General features: G+C 34.2%; 1 protein-coding gene and 1 non-coding gene across 3 annotated transcripts in view; both read left to right on the forward strand.

Moving 5' to 3' along the window:
• Window positions 1-23,914, forward strand: part of Ppm1a (protein phosphatase, Mg2+/Mn2+ dependent 1A) — a 45,374-nt gene that overhangs the window by 11,365 nt on the left and 10,095 nt on the right. For both annotated transcript variants that reach the window (XR_007106875.1, XM_047538054.1), the window contains exons 2-3: window positions 18,343-19,196; window positions 21,814-21,931. Coding sequence is in view for 1 of the 2 variants with exons in the window: in XM_047538054.1 (XP_047394010.1) it covers window positions 18,363-19,196; window positions 21,814-21,931 (952 nt within the window). In the remaining variant the exon portion in view is untranslated. The remainder of the gene's footprint in view (window positions 1-18,342; window positions 19,197-21,813; window positions 21,932-23,914) is intronic.
• Window positions 12,776-12,848, forward strand: Trnaa-agc (transfer RNA alanine (anticodon AGC)). Its single transcript has one exon. It is a non-coding gene; the product is annotated as a tRNA-Ala (tRNA).

Here is a 23,914-nt window from a genome sequence, read left to right on the forward strand (position 1 = left end):
GAAAGTAGCTCAGTGATACAATGCTATTTCCAAATTCAAACCAAGAGCCAATCTTATCACTAGTATTATAACTTAAAAGAGTATTTGCCATTAATCCTCTTATTGCTTTCACTGGGTTGCCCTGTAGCACCTCAGCTTTGCCGAAAATGCCATTCTAGTTACTATTTCTCTTCTACCTCAAACTCAGCTGGGTTGCCTCAATTCTACTATCTTACTCTCTAACTAAATGCAAGAAAGAAAAAAATTAAAAACAAGAAGGGAACAGAAGAAGAGATTGTTCAGGCACATTGGTAAGAACAGGATTAGAAAAGAGTATTCACATTTCAAGGATACTGAGTTTGTGGAGACCAGAAGAAAACTTGGAGAGAGAATGAGACCTAAATGGAAAAAAAATAAAAAACCAAAAGGCAGAGATGTAATGTGGTAAGATCAGAAGATAGGTGAATTTTTAAAATTTTCAGTTCTTAATTTTAAATTGTAGTCATATGCCAGTGAAGCACAAGGGGTAACTTCCCTCTTTAAAGAGATTTAGTATCCTTCAGCTGTTTTCTTTCTAGAACTTTGTGGAGGAATTTTGAAGCTGAAGTATAATGCATTGTCTTTGGATTGTTCCAATGTCTTCAGGTTGGAGGCAGTGCAGAGTAGGAAGCCAGTATAACCTTGGGATTATTATTCAGAGAAATCTCTGAGAACTGAATGATACCATTCTTCTGTGATTTTCAAGTTACAGGGATAGAAGTCTATTCTGAGTGTTGCCCGTTCAATGGGCTGCTTTAGAGAGAGGTCTCTCATTGTCCAGGAAAATGCAGCTAATTGAGAAATTGCTTGGTTTGTTCAGAGGCTTTCTGGTTGGATCAGAAGTGCTAGTAGCAATCATAGAAGTGCCCCCAACAGAGTCAGAAACTCACAGCTGTAAAGTCCTATAGTAAACTAAATTTGGGGGGAAGAGAGTGTGAACTCTTGGAAACTTACTACTACCTGTATTTGACTACTTAGATGTTGTATTTTAAACATATATTCAGTTCCTTGTATCTGAAATGTTGCCCAGATTTTTTTCCCCAAAACTGGGGATCAAACTCAGGGTGCTTCCACTGAGCTACATCCCCAGCTCTGTTTTGTTGTTTTGTTTTGTTTTTGAGACAGGGTCTTGCAAAATTGTTGAGGCTACCCTTGAACTTGGTTGGAATCCTGCTCCAACCTCCCAAATTGCTGGGATTACAGGCATGCACCACTCACCCAGCTTGCCTAGATATTTTGTATGTAATTTTTTTACAGAGCAAGCAGATAGTGAAGATAGGTTGTATTTTCTTTACCGTAATTGAAATTCACTACTAAACAGGTAAAATGTTTTGTCTCCCTTGAATGTTTATTAGTAATGAAAACTAAATGTACATGTATTCTTTGTTTTAATCATGAGGATTCCTTTATAAAAAATTTCTTCTATGTAAATCTTTGTTTTATAGGTGACATATTATAGAAGAAGAAACAAGAGTATTTGTTGATTTAACTAGCTAACACAGGATTGAGTTTTATTAAAAGAATATTGAACCAGAGGAATCGGGGAAAATATTTTTAGCCCTGAGGTAAATTGGAAGGACATTTTGGAGTTCTTGGCTGTATAAACTGAAAATTTAGAGACCCCATAAGAAAACTTGTACCTCTAACCAAAGTAAGATTTGGGAATTGAAGGATTGCTATGATGTAAGGATGTTTAGAAAACAAACTCTCAGAAGAGCATTTGTTAAACAAGGTTAAGCTCTGCTGCATAGACTAAGGCATCATTATTTTGCTGCTTTTTCTGATTGGTGTAATGAATGTTGATATTAGGGAACTCTCCTACTTAGTCAGGGTCAACATGAACAGAGAGATTAATTAATAGGCCTTGAACTTCTGAAGAACTGTAATGTCCAGGTCTTAATTTTCTGAAGACTTTTACGTTGTTCACTGTTTTAGTATATCCTTTAGACAGATACCAGTTTGCCTTTCTAAGTGAAGTCTGTGTATTTTTTTACTCCTTTGCCATTAATTGGCATTAAAAATTACCTTGGAGAAGGTAATATGTTAAAAAAAAATGTGTGTTTGTTGGTGAGGTTGATCACTGCTTCATATATTTATTAGCCATTTGCATTATTTTATTCATTGAATCAGCTGTTCTTGTTCTTCGCTCCTTTCTTTTCCTTTAAAGTGTTCATTTTTGTTGTCACGTAAGAGCCTTTTATCTATTTGGAATATTAATTCTATATATTGTAAATAGTCCAGGGTGTTTGCTTTTCAAGTTTATGAGCTTGGTTTCATAGTGTAGAAGTTTTATTAAAATGGAGTCCTTTCTTTTTATTCCTCTGGAATCAGTCTTTTCATCCTTAAAAAGTCCTTCTCCACTGTACGAGTATAGAAATATTTGTCTAACTGAGCATGGTGATGCATGCCTGTAATCCCAGGCTAGAGAGGCTGAGGCAGGAACATCAAGAGTTCAAAGCCAGCCTCAGCAACTTAGTGAGGCCCTAAGCAACTCAGTGAGACCCTGTCTCTAAATAAAATACAGAAAAGGGCTGAGGCTGTGGCTCAGTGGTAAAGTGCCCCTGAGTTCAATCCCCAGGACCAAAAAAAGAAATATTTGTTTAGATATGGTGGTATGGCTTGATTAGGAGTACTTCAAACTTAAATATTTAATCTCATGGTATTTATTTTAAGTTGTGAGGTAGAGATCACCCACCACAAGAAGGCAGGAGTGGAATAGGTCAGTTGTTCTAACAGCATTTGTTGTCTGTTCCTATAGCTCTTTCTGGAATCTCAGTTCTATTCCACTGATAATTTCTCTACACCACCAATACCTCTTAAATACCATAATTTGAAATAAAACTTATATTTTAAATGTTACAAATATTTTTTATTGGTAGGAATGTTTTGGCTATTCATTCACACACTTTTTTTTTTTTTTTTTTTTTTTTTTTTGCGGTGCTGGGGATTGAACCCAGGGCTTTGTGCTTGCAAGGCAAGCACTCTACCGACTGAGCTATCTCCCCAGCCCCACACACTTTTATTATTTTATTTTGAAATTATGTCATGGAGGTCTGGGAACCAAAAGGCCTAGTTATGATTATATTGAATTTAAGGAATGCTAAAGGAAGAGAGTCATTTTTTATAATATTGAATCTATCTTAGGGGAGTTTTTTTTTTTTTTTTTTTTTTAATTCTGAAACCCTCTTCTGAAAGGTCCAGAGTTACTTGTTATTTATTTACTTTATTGCTATTTTCTCATAAGTTTCTAAGTACATATTGTTAATAGTTTTCTTCTATGGTTTTCTATAGTCAGATAACCTTATTGAACTTTTTCCCTTAAGTATTAGATTTCAAGTTTGCTATCACCTGTCATTACCTGTAAATAGCAGTTTTATCTCTTTGCATAATTTTGTCTTTTTGCTTCTCATGACTTATTTCATTGACTAGTCTTTTTAGACATTGCTGAGTTACAGAAATAAGAGTAGGTATTCTTATTTTTTCTTTCCTGTGAATTGTTCCAATCACAATGTTTCCTCTTTGACTTGAAATATGTATTTTTTTTTTTAAGGAATGAATTATAGCAAAACCCTTTTAGCATACAATATAACCACATGATGTTTTTTTCATTTGAACATTTAAAAAAATGGCTCATAGTTGCATTCCTAAACACTACTTGGTGATTTGTGACATATGTTCTTAGGGTTTCCTCATCTGTGTTAATGAACATGTTTGGATGGCAGTTTTGTATTTTTAGGGTTGTCTTCATCAGATTTTATATCAGTTATTTCGGATCCATAAAAAGAAGCAGAAAGTTCTTTATTTGTGTTTGTGATCTCTAAGTAATTGGGAGTTATACAGTATACTTCTGTTTTAGTCAGCTTTTTTGTCACTGTGACCAAAAGACCCTACAAGGACCATGTAGAAGAGGAAAAGTTTATTTGGGGCTCATAGTTTCAGAGGTCTCAGTCTGTAGATGCCTGATCCATTGCTCTGGGCGGGAGGTGAGGCAGAACATCATGGTGGAAGGACGCGGAGGAGCAAAAAAAAAGCTCAAGACATGACCACTGGGAAGCAGAGAGGGAGTGAGCACTCTGCTTACCAGCAACAAGATATACCACCCCTCCAGTGACCTACCTCTTCCAGCCACACCCTACCTGCCTATAGTTACTGCCCAGTTATATCCATATCAGTGGATTAATGTACTGATTAGGTTAAAACTCATAACCCAATCAGTTCACCTCTGAAAATTCTTCTGTTGTCTAACACCTGAGCTGTGGAGGAAACCCTCGTATCCAAACCATAAACAGCTCCTTTAGAGATTAAAAGAGCATGGTTTTGAAATTGTCTTGTCTGATTCACTTTTATCTTAATAACTTCAGTTTGAAAAATAATCTAAAAGTTGGGGAAAAAAAAGTACAAAGAACTCTACCATGTTTTCCTACCATGTTATTAACATTTTATCACATTTGTTTTATAAACTTTTTTCCCTGTGTGTCTGAATATTCTTTTGGCATACACATGCATATTTTTTTTTTTTTTTTTACATTTTGCTTAACCCATGTAAGACTCAGTGCGAACAACATGACCCTTTACTCTTAAATATTTAAATGTATATCCCCTAAGAATAAGAACTAGGACATTCTCTTACATAACCATAGTGCAGTTATCAAATTTAGAATGTAACGTATAAAATGGTGTTATCTATATACAACTGATAGATTTATCAGTTGCCCCAGTAATGTTCTTTGTAGCAGTCCTCCCCATCCTACCCTTTCATTCCACATCCCCACCCAAGCCATAATTACATATTACATTTTGTTGTCAGATGTCTTTGATCTCTCTTAACCTGAAGTGTTTTTCATGTTTCATGAAATCTGAAGTGTTTTGAGGGGATAGTTCTTTGCCACAGTTGCTGGTCTTTATTCAGCATTTCTTAGGTGGGGGGGAATTAGTAATCTGTTTCCCAAGGACTGTGTCAACACCTCCATATTCAATATTATTAACAGAATTGTGCAGTTTTTTTTTTTTTTTAAGTAAGTTTCTGTCAGTGAGGTGTGTATAACTTATTTAGTCTCTAATTTTAAATAATAATTTTTTCTTAATTAGATTAACCAGTGGGTTACCTGTTTTAGTCATTTTTCTTCTCATACAACTTAAGGTTTACCTTCACATTTCATAATATGTTCTTTTAGCTTTTCTTATTTTGTGTGCGTTTGTGGTGGTTGAGTTGAATGATTAGTGTATTATTTTGAGTTCTGAGTTGAATGTTTAATATACGGATAAACCCTCCCCCCACCCAGAAATTATGACTTTTTCTGAATAATCTTTGGTCATACCTCATAGAATATGATAGGACTTTTTTTCTTGTATTGTTTCTTAATACCCTATAATTGTAGAAATAAACTCAATGGGAAGTAGCTTAGCATGCTTTTTTTAGCAATTTCCAGATGTTTGAGGTTTTCTTTTTTTCATTATTGCTACCAGTGTCAGTTATCAACATCAGATAATGGATCTGTATCATTTCACTTTCTTTTTTTCTTTGAGTTTCTTGTTTTGATTACCCTCAGTTGCTTGAATCTGTCTTTAAATGTTTTTCTAGAAATTCAGCATTGATGATAACATTCAGTGCTGTCATATTTCATAATGTCTTCTATTACTTTCACATATAAATGATTTTGCTGAGCATAGAATTGTTGTAATATACCAACATTTATAGGCATTACCTCATTATTGCCTGTCTGATGTTACAGAGCCATCTGAGACCAGCCTGATTTGTTTCTATTTTTATTATTTTGGGGCATATTTAGTTCATCTGAATTATTATCTTGTGGAAATTCATTATTTTTTTTTTTTTACCAATTTATTGATGTTGGTCTTTTTCTAATTCATTTTGTTTATTGATGACTCCTTTGAGTCTTCAGATTTATATCTTTAGGATTAATTTCTTAGGAATTTAAGTCCTTTTGAATTGTTTAATTTTCTTTTTATAATGTACTAATTAAGGTGTTGGATCTTCAGTTTTTTGTGTCTTTTCTCCAATCTACTCCTTTTGTTTCTTTATGCTTATTTGCATACCAGATTTCTCATTTGTTTACCCCTTGTGGATGTGTGCTGTCAGATCATCATTCCTCACTATTGCTTCTCATGCCATTTGAAATATTGAAATGATTTTTTAACCTCTTAAATTTCTTTTCTTAGCTTTGTTAATACTTTTTACAGTTTCTTATTTTTCATCTCATTTCACAAACCAGTTTTTCCTTAATTTTCTTATCTGTTAGTTTTCTTGTAGGCTGAATCTTTCAGATGGAAATGTTTTGAATACTCTCTAAAAGTTAATAGTTTAATTTCTATTTCAGAACCTGTTTGTTTGGGTTCCATAAATTTTGTTTCTGTTTTTGGTTTACATGATGGCAGTTTTCTCTTGTTTACCCAAAAATGCCATGACTAGATACTTCTTGACCCTTCAGGATACCTGGATACTTGACCCTTCAGGATACCTGGAATTTAAACTGACAGTCTTGTGTGCCACTGTGCCCCACCCACATAGAATTTTTGATAGCCTTTTTTTTAATATCTTTGAATAAACTGCATGTTTAATAAATTAAATAAATGAATAAATAAATAAACTGACAGGCTAACTTATAGAAGTATCATTTCAGTTACAATACTCAGTTTTTTAAGAGAGATAATAGAGAGCAATCCTGTTAGCTTGTTATAAGAAGAAACTGTCTCCATTGATTTTTTTTTTTTTCCTCTTGATACTTAATTGAATTTATTATAGATTTCCATCTTCACCTGTGATATTTTCTTTCCTAGAAGGAGGACTTGACTAAGGGATGTTGTTAGTTGCCATGTTTGCTATACAACAAATTACCACAAGTTTGGAGACCTAGGTCAATACACATTTACTGTCTTCTCTTATGGTTTTGGAGATCACAAGTCCAAAAATCAGTTTCACTGGACCATAGTCAGGATGTAAGCAGGATTATGCTCATTCCAGAAGCTTTAGGGGAGAATCTCTTCCTTGCTTCTTCTACCTTCTGGGTATAAGCATTCCTTGTCTTTTAACTACATACTCCAGCCTTCAAGACCAGCATCTTCAAAATTCTCTTTTTTCTTTGAATCGTTTGCATGTGTGTCAAAATTCGCCTCTCTTCTAAGGAAACATGATTGCATTCATAGGCCTTTGGATAATCCAGGATTATCTCACCATATCAAGATTCTTAATTGAATCACATCTGGAAAGACTTTCTTTCCAAATTAGGGAACATTTACCAGATTAAGACCTGATATCTTTGGAAACCATTATTCAGCCTACTACAGGTGTCATTTCATTTTGCCACTTTGGTTAAGGCAGCCATATTAGTCAAAAATGGGATGAAAAGTCTTATAGATAGTATGCTATTGTTAGAATCACAGGCGTTGTCCTCATTACCAAATGTTGCAGACTCATCCTGTGGTGGAAAAGTTGATGAAGTGGGCTATAGTTAAGGAGTGGTGGGGACTCTGGATACATGTTGTTTTATGTTGTTCTGGGGAGAGAGGGGTGAAGGTCAAATTCAGGCTACTAACTTGGAGTCCTGGTTTGTAGCTTCTTTTTTCTTTTTTCATTTCAAATCAATCTTTCTGTAGTAAAATAAACCTTGTCTCATAATCTTCATCTTGGCATTTAGAATAAATTTTTAAATGGAAATTAATTTTAGACTGAAAAATTAATTTACTAATAATGTTTACCTAGGTATACCTAGAATTTTACTTTCATTTAATTTCTTACACATTTTTTAGAACAAAGTAATTGATAAGTAAACAAGGTTGCTTAATTTATCAATGAAGGAAGTTAGATATTAAGGTAATGGAATTGTTCAGTGTCACACATTGGGGTTTTTTTGTTTGTTTTGTTTGCAGTGCTGGGGATCAAACCCAGGGCCTTGCCCATTCTAGGCAAGCTATCACTGAACTGTGCTCCCAGGACCCCAATGTCACAATTGGATAGGGCTATCTTTTAACTTTAATCTTATGATGAAAAGGTATTTCCATTTTTCTGTTGTTTCATATGTGCTTTCCTGGTAATTTCTTGCATTTTAAAGACACAAAAGGAGTATATCCTTAGTATGAAGTTTTGTTTTTCTAGGTGTATTATTATATTATTAAGAATTCAGAGCCAAGTACCATGGCATATGCCTGTAATCCCAGTGTCTCAGGAGGCTGAGGCAAGTGGATTGCAAGTTCAAAACCAGCCTCAGCAACTTAGGGAGGCCCTAAGCAACTTGGTGAGACAAAATAGGGCTTGGGATATGAGGATGATGGTCAAGTGCTCCTGAGTTCAATCACTAATACCAAAAAAAAAAAATAATATTTTAGGTTACTTCTTATTTTTATACGAAGATCAATAAATTCATATAATGATAAATTTGATTTTAATACAGTAGATGTTTGTTTGGCTAGATTGATTTTTTTTTTTTTTTTTTTTTAATCAAAAGGATATGGGTATATACTTTGTGTCCCTGGGTGTCTTAAAATGCACCCCCATGTACACTTAAATGATAGTTTGAGTGATTGTGTAATGCTTCTTTCATGAACTTATTACTCTTGGTATTTTATTCTCTATTGCCTTAGGATTCAGTTCTTCAGTTGAGATGGCTAATACCAATGTGATATACTTTCCTTTGATGATTATTTTCTCTCACAAATCTTACATTATGGTATATTGTTTGTTTCTTTGAATTTCTATAGTTGTGATCAACTACAAATAGATTTTTAGCAATTAAGCCAGTTAGCTTTTTAAATTTGAAAATACTTTGTTTCAGTATAATCTGTTTTCTCTTTCAGAAAGTCTTTTGGCAGGGTATGTATATTGCTCTTTTCTTTTTACAGAATTTTTATTATTTATCTCTGAGTTTTCTTTGAGTTTTGTTTATTAAGCAAATTTACTGATAGTCTATAGTCTACAGCATGCTCTGTCCTAGGAGAATTAACCTAAGGAATTGAAAGGAGGCTTTCCTGAAAACTGGTGCTTGAGGTATGAAGATTGAGTAGAAATTAACTAGACTAAAAGTTGATGCAATAGGTTTTTAGGTGAAAAATGTAAATTTATTTATGTATTTTAAGGAAGGAAGCATGATGAGTACTAGGTACTGTAAGAAAGTTAGGATCAGAGTAGAAAATGTGAGGGAGAGATGAACAGTGTGAAGTAAGATGAGGGTTGAAGAAGGAAGGTAGGGGCTTGATCATTCAGGACCTTCATGGTAGTTATAATGAGCAGTTCTTTCCCCAAAAAGTGGGAAAGCCATTTAAAAACTTTTAATACAGAAGTGATGTGACAAAATTTGTGTTTTGAAAGGTGTACTTAGGCTCATACTTAGTTTGGAGAATGAACTGGAGTGACAGCATGTATGTGGAAGAGACAAAGTAGAAAACTGGTGTTCTGTAGTGAGAGTGATGATAGCTTGGAGACAATAGTGTGACCAGAAAAAGTGGGCATATTCGAGGTTATTTAGGAAATTTAATCCATTGGATTTATGATGAACTGTTGGGAAGTGAGGTAGAGAGAGCTGTCAAAGATGTCCTTAGTTTCTGGTACCATTTACTGACAAACTCAGAAATGTGAAAGAATGGTTAGGGAGGAAGCAGCATAGAGAAAAGGGCTTAGGTATTTAAGACTTGAGGAATGTCAATATTCAATGGCTTGGATGATGAGGATGAATCTGCAAAGGAGACAGGATGGAAAAGCTAGGGGTAGGAGGAAAGTCAGGAGTATATACCATCTTGGAAAGCCAGTAGGAAGAGTGTTTGAAGAGGGATTATCGTGTTGAATGCTGCTATGAGCAGTTTTAAGAGAGATAGAGTCTAAGCATTGACTTGGAGGGACTTAATTTAGTCGAATGGGCAGAAGACATTTTGGATTACAGTGCTTTTTCTAAGAAGTTTAACTGTAAAAGGAAGAAAGAATTAGGTAACTAGCGGGGAAATGAGTCATATGAAGACTAATTTTTAATGGGTTGACACTTGAATGTTTTTAAATGTCGGTTGATACAAATAAGAAAAAAGAAGATAATAGTTGTAGGATTTCTGAAGAAAACATTGTAAATCCTCCAAGATTTTCTTTGAAGAATGGACTCCAAAGCTCTAGCAGTGGTACTTATCATTGATGAGAACAGAGCCCTACATAAGAATAGAAACATAAGAGGACAGGATGAGTTCTAAAAGAATTCCCTTGAAGTGATCTACTCATTTATTATTTTGTTCTTTCTGTGATATCCAATCTGCTATTCATTGTCTCTATTGCAATTTTTAGTTCAGTAATTGTTTTTCATTTCCATGAACCTATTTTCAGAGTGCCTTTTTTTTTTAATTGACAGTCTGCAGTTGTTTTATTCATTAAATGTCATGTCTTGATGGGTAGTTTCTAGTTTAGAGCTAATAAATACTGAGTCTACCTCTTTTTAACTTCTGAGTTTAAAAATATGTATGTATTTATATCCTTTTATTTTTCTGCCTTTTTTCCTACTTTATTCAGTCCACATACCTGAATTGGCCTTACCAGAAATTATAATTAGTTCTTTGTTTGTTTTAGTCTTACATTAAAAAAAATTTTTCCTCTTTTCTTTTCCTCCTTCCTTTTTTTTTTTTTTTTTAAATGTCCTTAGAAGTTTATAGAGATTTAGAGGAGAAATTCTTTAGATTTATAAGCAGGGAAAGATGATACTGAAGGAAGTTTCAGCTTCATTCTATGATAATCTTCCCTACCTTGTACGTTTGTTTAAAAAAAAAAATCATTTAGAGATTTCCATTACTTCTTTTGCACATATACTGCATTGCATGTGGAGGATGGAGTGCAAATCCAGAATTCTGCATCCTATTGTCAGCCTTATTGCTAAACCAGCTTGCTAACCTTGGACAGATCATTCTATTTTTCTGCACCTTCTCATTGAAAAAAGGTTTAGACATATAATTTCTGTATTTTGTCTCTGATTAATCCTATAAGTTACCAAAATCAGATTTCTAAATATAAATATGTGTAATCATAGTTTTAAAGCAGTTATCAGTGAGAAATTTCAAACCTCAAGTGGCAGAAAAATCCTACAACTAGTCTTTCTCCTTTTTTTAATTTGCTACAATTATATTGATGTGCCTATTATCACAGATAACTTTGGGATGGCTGCCTTGGATTGCAAAGTAAAATGTTTTAACTTTTATGCCACATAGCTTGGAAAGTTAAAAAGTGCTGTGTGCATAGCCTAAATTATCATTTACGGAGATGGGACTGCAAGCAGTAGTGTTTCTTCCCTGAGTCCCAACTGTGCCATATAGTCCTTAATATTCTGTTATTTAATAAATGTGCATTCCAAGTCAAGTGCAGTGATGCATGCCTGTAATCTCAGCTTCTTGGTAGGCTGAGGCAAGGGGATCATAAACTTATTTGAGGCCAGCCTTGGCAACTTAGTGAGACCCTGTCTCAAAATTTTAAAAAAAGGGGTGGGCAGGAACTGGGGATATAGCTCAGTGATAGAGCACCTCTAGGTTCAATCCCCAGTACCAGAAAATAAGTAAATAAGAGCATTCCACAGGCCAGCTAACCATTTGTCCTCATCCTTGAGAACAAAGTCCATTCATATATAATTAGTGAAAAAGGTAGAACATAAAGATTTGGTAGCACTAGTCAGTTTACATTCCGCATCCCACTCCAAAAACTTGAATGTTATCTACTGCTGCCTGTTCTGTTACCTAGTGTTTTCCTTTTCTCTACTCTTCACCCAAGAAGCTTCTAGTCTGTCTTGACTGATTGATTGATATTCCCTCTTGATTTTCTTTCAGTCTTTAGGTTTCTTAGCTCATGCAGGTGTATTCCAGATATTCCTCCCAAACCTGTCTCATTCCTCATCAGCATCTACCCTTGCTGAAATTCCTGTTTAGCAATGATCTTTTGTTATTTTAGTATGTTTAGCAATGAGCTTTTGTTATTTTAGTATTTAGTATTTGAACCTTACTCCCTACCTTAAGTATGTCTTGAAGTATCAGTTGCTAAAAGAATTTAATTTTCTCCACATCATCTACATCATGTATCTATTTCATCCTCTTTTGTGGAGCCTGAAAGGATTTTTTTCTTAGACTATAGTATGCCCGTAGGTAAACAGAAAAACATTTTTACTTTTTGTTTTGTTTTGTGTTTTGTTTTACAGTACTGGGGATTGAGCCCAGGGGTGCTCTACCACTAAGTTATAACCCCAGCTTTTTTTTTTTTTTTTTTTTTTAAGATGGGGGTCTTGCTGAATTGCCCAGTTTGACCTCAAACTTGGGATTTTTCTGCCTTGTCCTCCTGAATAGCTGGGATTACAGGCCCACCCTTCTAGAGTTTTATTCATTTTCCTCAAGGCAGTCCTCAAATTGAATACTAATTATGTTGGATATTGGGATACTAATATGTTGCTTGGGGAGCTCCACAGTAAAATATGTAGGACTTTTAAAAATTATTATTCAGTATAATTGTTAGTGAATTAAACCAAGTGACCAGATTCAAGACTGCTATAATTATTAGATCAGCTTTGCTTAATAGTGGCTAAACTTTAATAACTTCCTGGCCTGCTTTAGAATTTTTCAGTTTAGGGATTAGTTTGATTTTAAAAGAATGTTCACCAAATTTTCTGATTATATCCAAGATGAATTTAGTCTTATGATTAGCAAATACTTTGTTTTGAAAGTTCAGATCAACTGAAAATACTTGTGATGAGACCCAGCATGTACTCAAGAGTAGACTTAAGACTTTAGCGGAGGGACTGGGGATATAGCTCAGTTGGTAGAGTGCTTGCCTAGCAAGTACAAGGCCCTGGGTTCAATCCCCAGCACCACCAAGAGGTTTAGGGGAGAACTAAAATTTCTCTCAGACACTCAATTTTCATGGGCAAATTGAATCCTCTAAGAGTTTACTACTTATAGATATGCCAATTTAATAATCTGACTGCATAAAATAATCTTTAGTTCACTTACACAAGAGGACTATGTAACATAGTATTTATAATAAGTAAATACTTCTGGTGTTACATTTACATAACTAGCACAGTATTTATGTAGCTTATAGTTGGTTGCTTCACAGAACTCTACAGATTACTTAGAATATAAAGAGGTATGATTTCTGAATTGCCTATTTTATCTTCAGAGTATTATTTATCTTGGAATTTCTGTAGGAATGTCTGGAAAATATCTACTGGACTTGTTTATAAAATTGAGAGTAAGGTCCCTGTTAGGTGAAGTCAGAATCCAAATGTAGCTGTGTAATAATTAAATAGTTTCTATTTACTGAGTGCCTCATTTTTTTTTTTTTTTTTTTTGGCGGTGCTGGGGATTGAACCCAGGGCCTTGTGCTTGCAAGGCAAGCACTCTACCGACTGAGCTATCTCCCAAGCCCTGAGTGCCTCATTTTTGCCAGGCTCTTTGTCTAATTCGCAGCCATTGCCTGACTTAAACCTTGCAGCAACATCCAGAGTTAAGTATTAATAGCCCATTGTACAGACAAGAAAGTTGAGATGCTAGATAGTAGGAGTTAAATGTCTTAAGCATAATACCACCCTCCCCACCCCCAGCTCAGCTAAGAGAATTGAGACAAATGATACTGAAAGCACATGAAAGAGAATACAAATAGAAAAAGAAAATGGAGGCAGACTTCATGGACCAGTCACGCTTTATTCAGCACTGGAGGGGCATATCTTTAGTGGGAGTGGCAGATGGTGGTGGGCCACCAGAAGGGTCTGGGTTTTATAGGGTTTTAGCAGAGCCAGGTCATGGGAGGAGTTAAGTTACTTTTGGTGGACAAAACCAGGTCATGGGAGGAGTTTTGGTGGCAGGGTTAATTTAGGGCAGGGCAGGAGGGCAGGTAGGGAAACTGTAAGGGAAGTTCGCTCCGTGGGACCTATTGTCCATATCCTTCAGAAACCACTTGCCATGCCCTTTAGTATGTCTTAACGGCACTATAGCTTAGTTTCTTCATTGGTAAATGGGTATAACAATAGCACCTATCTTTTAGGATTTGTATGAAGGTTAAAGAAGTTAATACATACATAAAACTTTATCGTAACTTTATTGTTTAACGAGTATTATTTCCCCCATGTTAGATGTTATTAAGCAGCTAGTACCATTATCTCTAGTAGTTCCAGAGGTGAGGATGCCAGTTACGGTTAAGAATGAGGGAGAAATCCAAGCTCCCAATCTTATCTCACATAAAGGTGAATAAGTTTAAGGGAATCATGTGTGCTTTTTACTTCATTTTTGTTTTATTTTGTTTTGTTTTTTGCTCTTTGATTGCTCCTTGATAACTTTTGACTTCTTAGTAAAAGTCACTTTTGGAGGAGTTAATTTACCTTATATGAAGCCCAGGAAACACAGTTACACATACAGTTGAATCCCCCTTTGGGGCCTTTTCCTGAAAGTATTCTCTCTCTCTCTTTTTTTTTTTTTCCTAGTAATTAAGAAACTAATATGGAGCTTCTGCTATATACTAGGCTCCATTCAAAGTGCTGGGGACACCAGTAAACACAACAAATGGGGCTTGCAACCATTTTTGTACTTTATCCGAACATGTATATTTACTTAAATGTGTTTATTTAAAATTGTTTTGCTGAATTATTAAGTGTATTGCCTTTTGTTATTTTTGAAAACTATCTGTTGATATAATTTGATTTGTTTCGCTAAATAGTATTCCCTTCTTTGTCTGTTCTATCTTCTAATGAACATTTGCTATTATAGTTCTCTAAAAAGATCCTTGTGTACATCACCTTAGGCAGATGGGAGTTTCTTTAAAGCAGTATATTTCAAACTTTTTGACTGCAACCACAGTAAGAAGTATATACCTCAGCTTAATAAACAAAATGTACTTCTGGAATCGAAACTTCAAGAATAGTATTTACCTACCTTTGTCATCCAGGATGTACTGTATTTCATCTTTTTAAAATGTAGGCCACACACCACTAAATTCATTTACTCACCTAGGAGCCCACAATTTATAGAATATTGGCTTTGAGAAATATAATTAGAAGTGGAATTGTTGAATTGTTGCTTATGAGCATCTTCAGCTTCACTATTTTCTACCATTAGCAGTATTGGAGAGTTCCTATTTCCCTATTCTTATCAACTTTTGCTATTGCCGGATGGATCAGAAATGGCATCTTGTATTAAATTTGCTTTCCTCTATTTGCTAATGAAGTGTTTAAAGTCTGTTTTAAATTATGTCAGATAGCATGCAAGAGATAGGGAGGGATATAGCTCAGTGGTAGAGCTCTTGTCAAGCATGCATGATTCCCTGGGTTTGATCCCCAGCACTGAACAAAAGACAGAAAGTTTATCATTCAGTTGTTTTTGATTTAAGGATAGTCAGAATTGGTGTCCAGGAATAAAGGTTATCATGACTTGATTCCTCCCCTGGCGAGGGGAAAACAAAACAGTCTAATAATTAAATAACAATAACATCTATATTAGTGTTTATAATGTGCTAGACACAGTAGGAAGTATGTGTTTCATTTTTAATCCTCATAATAACTCTGTAAGATTAGTACCTTCTTATACAAATGGAGAAAGAGTTTCAGAAAAGTTGTCATATAATTATTATAGTTACACTGTTAATTAAGTAGTAGAGCCAAGCCAGATGCAGTTGCACATGCCTGGAATCCCAACTCCTCCTGAGGCTAAGGCAGGAGAATCACAAGTTCAAGGGTAGGCTGGACAATTTAGGAAGAACCTGTATCAAAAAATTTTTAAGAGGGGCTGGGCATATAGCTCAGTTCATAGAGTGCTTACCTGTCACAAGGCCCTGGGTTCAATCCCTAGCACTGCAAAAAAAAAAAAAAAAAAAAAAAGGACTTGGGAATGTAGCTCAGTGGTAGAGGACTTAAGAGGTCTCGGATTCAATTCCCAGTAATGCAAAAAATAAAAAAATAAATATACTATATATACACACACACACATATATTTCTTCATTTCGTATACATGTAGTGGAGTCAAAACTTAAACCCATTCTTCATAACTTGTTTTCTTTAGTACTTTATGCTGTTTTGGAATTCGTAGAAGAATGTTTGTTTTCCTGCTCTTGTTGATTTGTCTGTTAAACATGTTTAAGTTAATACATTTCACTCGTATGTTTTATTTTTTTTTTTTCTTTTCCTTAAGATGGTAGAATCTTTTCTTCTGTAAAGCTTCACATTGTTTTTTCTAGCCTGTAAATAGGGTCTTGTAATTTAGGGTAACTGATTTTCTCTTTGGTCTTTGTCTCATTTCCCTCATCTTCTATACCTCAGGCCTTATATCTGATTTTTTCCCAGTTATCTGCAACCTTGCTGTGCCTCAGAGTCACATGTGAGATTTTGTAAATATACAGATACCTGGGTTACAACTTGGAAATCTTTATTTTTCAAAAGATCCACTGATAAGACTGTTGGGTAACCATGAGTTGAGACTTACTGACTTACTAATGTTACCTTAGAGTCAGACAGACTTGAATGAGAGTTCTTATTCCTTTATACTTATTAGTTGAGTGATATCATCTACAAGTTGGAGTTAACATAAGTACTTGCCTTATAAAGTTGTTGAGATTAAATAAGGTAATGTTTGTAAACACATCAGAGTGATTTAGAATTCTTATTAAACATTGTCTACTAATAAGGTCACATCCTTAAATTAGCCTTTCTACAAAGTATTCATCCTTGCATTAATGTATATTACCTTGGCCAGAAAAGTAACCTGATAAATACCACTCATAAAGGATGCATGATGGCTAGTTTTTTTTTTTGTTGTTTTTGTTTTTGTTTTTACCTTCCATTAGTGGAGTCAAATTATAGTCATTATAGGAGGCAAATGAGTTAGGTAAAATATTTTATCTCAATAATCTGCCAGTCTTCTCTCTCTGTCATTTTGACCCTAGGAGGAAAAAGGAAGGGAAAAGTTTGCTGGAAAACTAAGTATTTTTATTTCCCTCTTAGGAGGATTTTCTTCTTTTTGAGTTTAGCATTACCATCACCATCCATTCCCTAGCCACAGAGCCACATACTGATTGACTTTTCAGTACTTTTCCCATGTTTCCTCTTTATCTCCATTCTCTCTTCATTATTCTTTCCTTCTTTCAGATGTCCTTTAGGTTAATTGTGGCTCATTTGATTTCTTGGACCCCAAATCTCAACCTTCTTATTAATGAAGTATTGGCCAACCTAAATTCCTTGCCAGCTGTCTCTCCTCTCTCTCCTATTCCAGACCAGGGGATTAACTCCTGAGTATTGGGAAATGATTAGATTAGCTGAGTTTTTAAGCTCGGCAAGGTTGTTGCTGGACCCTTTGATCTCCTTTATAACTTATACCTAGTGGTCATAGAGCATAATAATGATATATCTTATTACCATGAGAATAATAGAATATCAGATTAATTTTGCTGTATATAATAAACTTGTCATTTGTATGTATGATTGCTTGTAACTTGAAAATTGAGGCTGGACCATTTATAGTAATTTAATAATTCATTGGCTTTCTGAAAAACTGAAAAATATCATGGTAGCTGGGTGAGGTGGTGCATGCCTGTAGTCCCAGTGGCTCTTCCCAAGGCAGGAAGATCATGAGTTCAAACCAGCCTCAGCAAAAGCAAGGCACTAAGCAATTCAGTGCTTAGGGCTGGAGATGTAGCTGTATGGTCGAGTGCCTCTGGGTTCAATCCTTGGTAAGCCCCTCCCCACTCCACCCCCCCAAAAAAGAAAAGAAAACAAAGAAAAATATCATGAAAGAGGTAGAATTTGAACTAAATTCTAAAGAATGGGTGTGGGTTTTTTCTGTAAGTAGAGAAAAGAAGCAAGGGATTCCAATTAAGGAATGTGGCATGTGCAAAGGCTTAAGAAGGAACATGAAAATTTTGGAGCACTGTAAGTAGATCATTTTTTGCTTTTTCAGGAGGCTTACATAGGGGGAATGAAACTAGATAATTTGGAATTAATCTTTGGAAATTCCTGAATGTTCAACAAGATGTTTGTTAATAGGCCTTTGTATGTACTAGAAGTTCATTTAGTTTTCTTTAATTGACTTACATACAACTTAGTTTTAAGATTGCAAATGTTCAGTGTAGCCTTAAATGCTTGGTCTGATTCATATAAATTAATGGCTACTGCTAGCTCTCTTTTCCTACCTCAAGCAGTTGTCCTTTAGAGTATCATATTGGCTCTCCATTATACCCAACAACAGTTGTAAATTCTTAAAACTTCCTTTGTTTCTTTTTCACTTTTTTTTCTCTCTCTTTAACTCTTAAAAAAAAAAAAAAAGTTGTTGGATGTGTATTTTGCTTATAAGGCAGTTACTGACTTTCCTATTTCTCTTCCTTTGCAGACCTAGAGGATCAAGACATAATGGGAGCATTTTTAGACAAGCCAAAGATGGAAAAACATAATGCCCAGGGGCAGGGTAATGGGTTGCGATATGGGCTAAGCAGCATGCAAGGTTGGCGTGTTGAAATGGAGGATGCACATACAGCTGTGATCGGTTTGCCAAGTGGACTTGAAACATGGTCATTCTTTGCTGTGTATGATGGGCATGCTGGTTCTCAGGTTGCCAAATACTGCTGTGAGCATTTGTTAGATCACATCACCAATAACCAGGATTTTAAAGGGTCTGCAGGAGCACCTTCTGTGGAAAATGTAAAGAATGGAATCAGAACAGGTTTTCTGGAGATTGATGAACACATGAGAGTTATGTCAGAGAAGAAACATGGTGCAGATAGAAGTGGGTCAACAGCTGTGGGTGTCTTAATTTCTCCCCAACATACTTATTTCATTAACTGTGGAGACTCAAGAGGTTTACTTTGTAGGAACAGGAAAGTTCACTTCTTCACACAAGATCATAAACCAAGTAATCCGCTGGAAAAAGAACGAATTCAGAATGCAGGTGGCTCTGTAATGATTCAGCGTGTGAATGGTTCTCTGGCTGTATCAAGGGCCCTTGGGGATTTTGATTACAAATGTGTCCATGGAAAAGGTCCTACAGAGCAGCTTGTCTCACCAGAACCTGAAGTTCATGATATTGAAAGATCTGAAGAAGATGATCAATTCATTATTCTTGCATGTGATGGTATCTGGGATGTTATGGGAAATGAAGAGCTTTGTGATTTTGTAAGATCCAGACTTGAAGTCACTGATGATCTTGAGAAAGTTTGCAATGAAGTAGTCGACACCTGTTTGTATAAGGTAGCTTGACTTTATTTTTTAAAACATAAATGATTTTATGTCATATTAATTAGTACTCTCATTTAATCTCTTAGAGCCTGTAGTTTTCAGAAATAAGATTGTGGCATAATTGCAAGATAATCTACCGATTATGAAAATATAAGGAGAACTTTTTATTTAGAAATAGATTAACTGATTACCATCTATGCAGGAGTTATAATCTAAATGTTTAGTTTTTAACCATGATTAAGCTTGTGTAGATTGTCAGAGGTGAAAAGTGTATATTAGAGTATGTGTTTTAGAAGCGTGAGAGTGGGGAAGGTTAGCCTCAGTACCTAGAAATGAAAAGCTTTTTAGAATTTTTAGTATTTTTACCATGTGATACCTCAGCACATTTTATGGAAGTAATATACATCTATTGTTTAATGAATCTGTAGCACCAACAAAAGGACTTCAGTAATTATTTGGTATGATATAATAGGAAATGGCCTAGTACATGAAGTCAGAAAAATTTGGTATAGGACTGTGTATGTCTTCAGGTAAGCTACTTAAACTCTTTGGAAAATCAGTTTCTTTAATTGTAAAGAAGATAGCTATTACCCTATTTCATGGGGTGGTTGGGAGGATCAAATGGGATCTTGTACATAGATAAGCTAGCTTAGCCCCTTTATTTTACAGATGAGGAAGCTGAAACCAGAGAAGGTTCTGCGAACTTAAGAGTCAAACAGACCTGGAAACAAGGCTTACCTCTATTATTTTTGTACTCTTCAGTCTTGAACAAATTGTTCAACCTCTCTCAGCTATAAAATATAGATATATTAGTATCTAATTCATAGGACTGTTGGGAACTTACATTAATGAATACACATACATACACATATCTCTATATAATTACCTAGTCTAGCATATAATATACCCAATTAATGCTGATTCCTTTCTTGGAGAAGTTGTAACTAACTTCTACAGTATTATTCAGCTTAGTAGCAGTGTTAAGACTAGAAAATCTAGGTCCTTGACTTAGATTAAGTGGGTTTTTTTGTTGTTGTTGATGAACCTTTATTTATTTATTTATTTGTATGTGGTACTGAGAATTGAGCCCAGTGCCTCACACATGCTTGGCAAGCGCTCTACTACTGAGCCACAATCTTTGTTCTATTTTGTTAATAATGCTCATTAATTCATTCTTTGATTTTTTTTTTTAAACAAATGATGATTTTTGTAAAACTTTCTGAGGTTTATATGTTTGATTTTCTTTTAACATGCAGAAACAAAAAGTCAACATAATATTCTCTGTAGCTTTATATGCATACAATCAACTAAACTTAAAATCTTAAAATCTGATCACACTTAGAAATTAGGTTTATATAACATCCAACACAAAAGGCAATAGATTATAAACTTGATAGTGCATGCTATCAGTTTCTCAATTGTGGGACTGAATAATGATTTAAGGTGCATGTGTTGTCACTTAGTGTGCATGAAAGTAGCACTCTCTTTGAAAATTAAGTACTTATTACCTAAATTTAAAATTCTTCTTGAGAATTGTTAGTAAATTATGATTCAGATTCTACTTTATCTCTTTTGCATTCTTCTCTACTTTAAAAAATTATTTGAACTGGGTGCTTGGTGGTGCATGCTTATATAATCCCAGCATCTCAGGAGGCTGAGGCAGGAGAATTTCAAGTTCAAAGCCAGTCTCAGCAATGGCAAGGTGCCAGACAATTCAGTGAGACCCTGTATCTAAATAAAATACAAAATTGGGCTGGGGATGTGGCTCAGTGGTTGAGTGTCCCTGAGTTCAACCTTCAGTGCCCCCATATCCCCAAAATTTATTTGATACCTTAACATTTGCCTCAAGTACTTTTCTTCCATGATTGTCTTTCTAATATTAGTTTATTTGTATTGTTTGTGGTTTAATGCTGTAAGGTTCATTTTTCCATATAATTGAATTAAGAACTTAAAATGTCAAAGTTAATTCCAATAACTGATAGGAAGGAGGATGTAGGGAAGGCAAGTGTTTTAATTACAGTAGTTTGCATACTCAGATTATCTTTAAATAAATGTACTTACCAAATTGTCAGTTTTTTTTTTTTTAAGAAGAGTTAAAAATTGATTTATAAACTTTATTATATATGTAGTTGTACTTCTGATTCCATATTGCTACTTAGGAAGCAAAATGTATTAGCCCCAAACTTATAATTATTTTAAATGTACATTTGTCAAATATACATATAAAATAGGACAAATCCTAATTGTAAAGAATACCACTAGCATTTTCTACCATGATATCTGGAGTAAATGATGTTTCTGTTTGTATGTATGTTAGGTATTACTTCAAGTTAACTAAGCCATTAGTAAATATTTAGAAACAGTTTTGCTTTATAGAAGTTTTAGAAATGATTATTACTGTAGCATTTAATCTGTAATGTTTCTTTTGTCTTTTTGGAGGGTTGATTATACTGTACATTTAATATGCTATGTGGGGGCAACTGCCCTCCCCCAATATACATATTTTTTTCTTAACAATAACATATACACTAACACAAGTGTAACTGTAATTGGCATAGCTACAAAGAGTCTTAAGGCTTTGAAAAGTAAAAAGAAAATCAAAATATTTTCTCAAACTTTTTCTTCCCAGGGAAGTCGAGACAACATGAGTGTGATTTTGATCTGTTTTCCAAATGCACCCAAAGTATCACCAGAAGCAGTGAAGAAGGAGGCAGAGTTGGACAAGTACCTGGAATGCAGAGTAGAAGGTGGATCATTTAACAAAAAATAAGTAGCTTTATTAAAGAAAAACCTTGAACACAATCAAACTTTAACATTTTAGCTTTTAGAGCTTTTATATGCCTTTAACAATTAGTTTTAGTGTGCAAAAATGGGAAAGGACATTTTGTAGTAGCTTTTAGAAGTATGTATGCAGTTGTCCTTCACATGCTAGAAATAACAGCTAGCGCGAATTTATACATTCTGTTCAGGATACTTTGTTTCAAAAGGCCAAAATGTTGCGGGCTCTAAAATTCTTGAAAAATTTCACTGGCATTAGTAATTTTATGCCAGGATATTCTGATTTGTGGTTTGTTTAATTATACCATCTTTCTGTGAATAGTTGTGTGTTGCTAATTTAAAATCTCTAGAAGTTTATTTTGTTTTGTTTTACTTTTATAATTTGAAGGTCACAACCTGGTTCTTAACAACTTTCATATGCCAGAGCTTTTTAATTTTTGTTTTACATTGTTTCATGGCTTCTTGTCTGAGCCATAAACTGTCCCACCTAATAAGATAGATTAGAATAGAAGGCATATTTCTCTACCTAGCAGAAATGTAACTACTAAATAAAATAAAGGGTAAATTGGGAATTCTAGGAATATATTTTTATAATTCTGCAGATTACCTTGAAACAAACAGAAAAGTATTTGTACCTCTCAAGTACAATGCCTTTAAATATTTGAAAAAGTTTAATCTTGGATGCAGCTACTACTTGGTGTAAACATTGTTTCCTTAGATAATTTCATTTATTGCATACATATAATAAGCATATAGTTAATGCATTTTCTATAAGCAGAAAAACTTGATATGATTTACTGTAAAAAAAAAAATGCATTTTGGGCTCCTGATGTCAGTAATTTGCATGTTAAAGACTTCTAATGGCATGCAAGCATTGACCTACCACACTGTAATATCCCACAGTGCCTACATTATTAAAATAAGTATGCTTCTTAATTTTACTTCCTTTTTACTGTTTGATATCAGTCATAATCAGGCTGATATAATAGTCATGATTGGTTTTGATTTTTAGTACTGTCTAGAACTATTTTGTTTTTATTGCTTTCCTCCACTTGATAGTGATAATGTCTAGTATGTGTTTGTACTATTAGTATTCATTCATTGGACCTAGTATTCAATGCATTTTTCCTCACTATTACCAAGAGTCTTGGAATTTTTATGTTTTAAATTAATAATTTCAATTTAAGTTATCTATAGATGACAGTAAAATAAGTATTTAGAATGCTATGAAGTCATTGGCTTAAACTGCTGATTAGTGGGAAAATATGAAACTATAAATATAATATGTATAGGGATAAGTTGGTTTGTAATGTTTTGGTACTTTAACTTGGGAATATATGTTTCTTATTAATTTAAAGAAATAAGTACTTTACTATTTTTACTATGAAATGAGATCAAATTTTAGAAATGCTGCTTTTTAGTGTGTACCCTCTAAAGTAAGTTTTCGATTATTTATGAAGTATTCACTTTACATAATTTTGTTACAATATTGAGTTTTTATTACTTATCAAGCAATTGACAACTGGACAGTTTACATTAATACTCAATATTTTTGACATGTTGAAGTGTTAATACTTGTACCATTTAATTGGAGATTATGTATCATAAATTAAATATGATATTCTTAGGTAGATTTGATGAAACTGCAGCTAAAGAATAAATATTTCATTAAAAACTGCAGCTGTTTAAAGACAGAGTGTAACTATTTGCATTGTGAAAGATATTGTGTGTTTTAAGTGAAGAAATATTGCAGTTTTCAAAATAGGCACTATATACCTTTTTCTTTCTCATTTCTTTCCTTAAATACATGCCTTAACTAAATTTATTGTGCCCTACTAAATCTCATTTTATTTGCTTTCAACATTTTTTGACATTTCTGTTTACAATGTAGTAAAGGACAAAGCTTTTTAGATTCTTCTTTCTCCTGTTGTCTGTGATCTTCTAAATACTTG

The sequence above is a fragment of the Sciurus carolinensis genome, chromosome 2 (genome assembly GCF_902686445.1).
Source record: "Sciurus carolinensis chromosome 2, mSciCar1.2, whole genome shotgun sequence".
Lineage (NCBI taxonomy): Eukaryota > Metazoa > Chordata > Mammalia > Rodentia > Sciuridae > Sciurus > Sciurus carolinensis.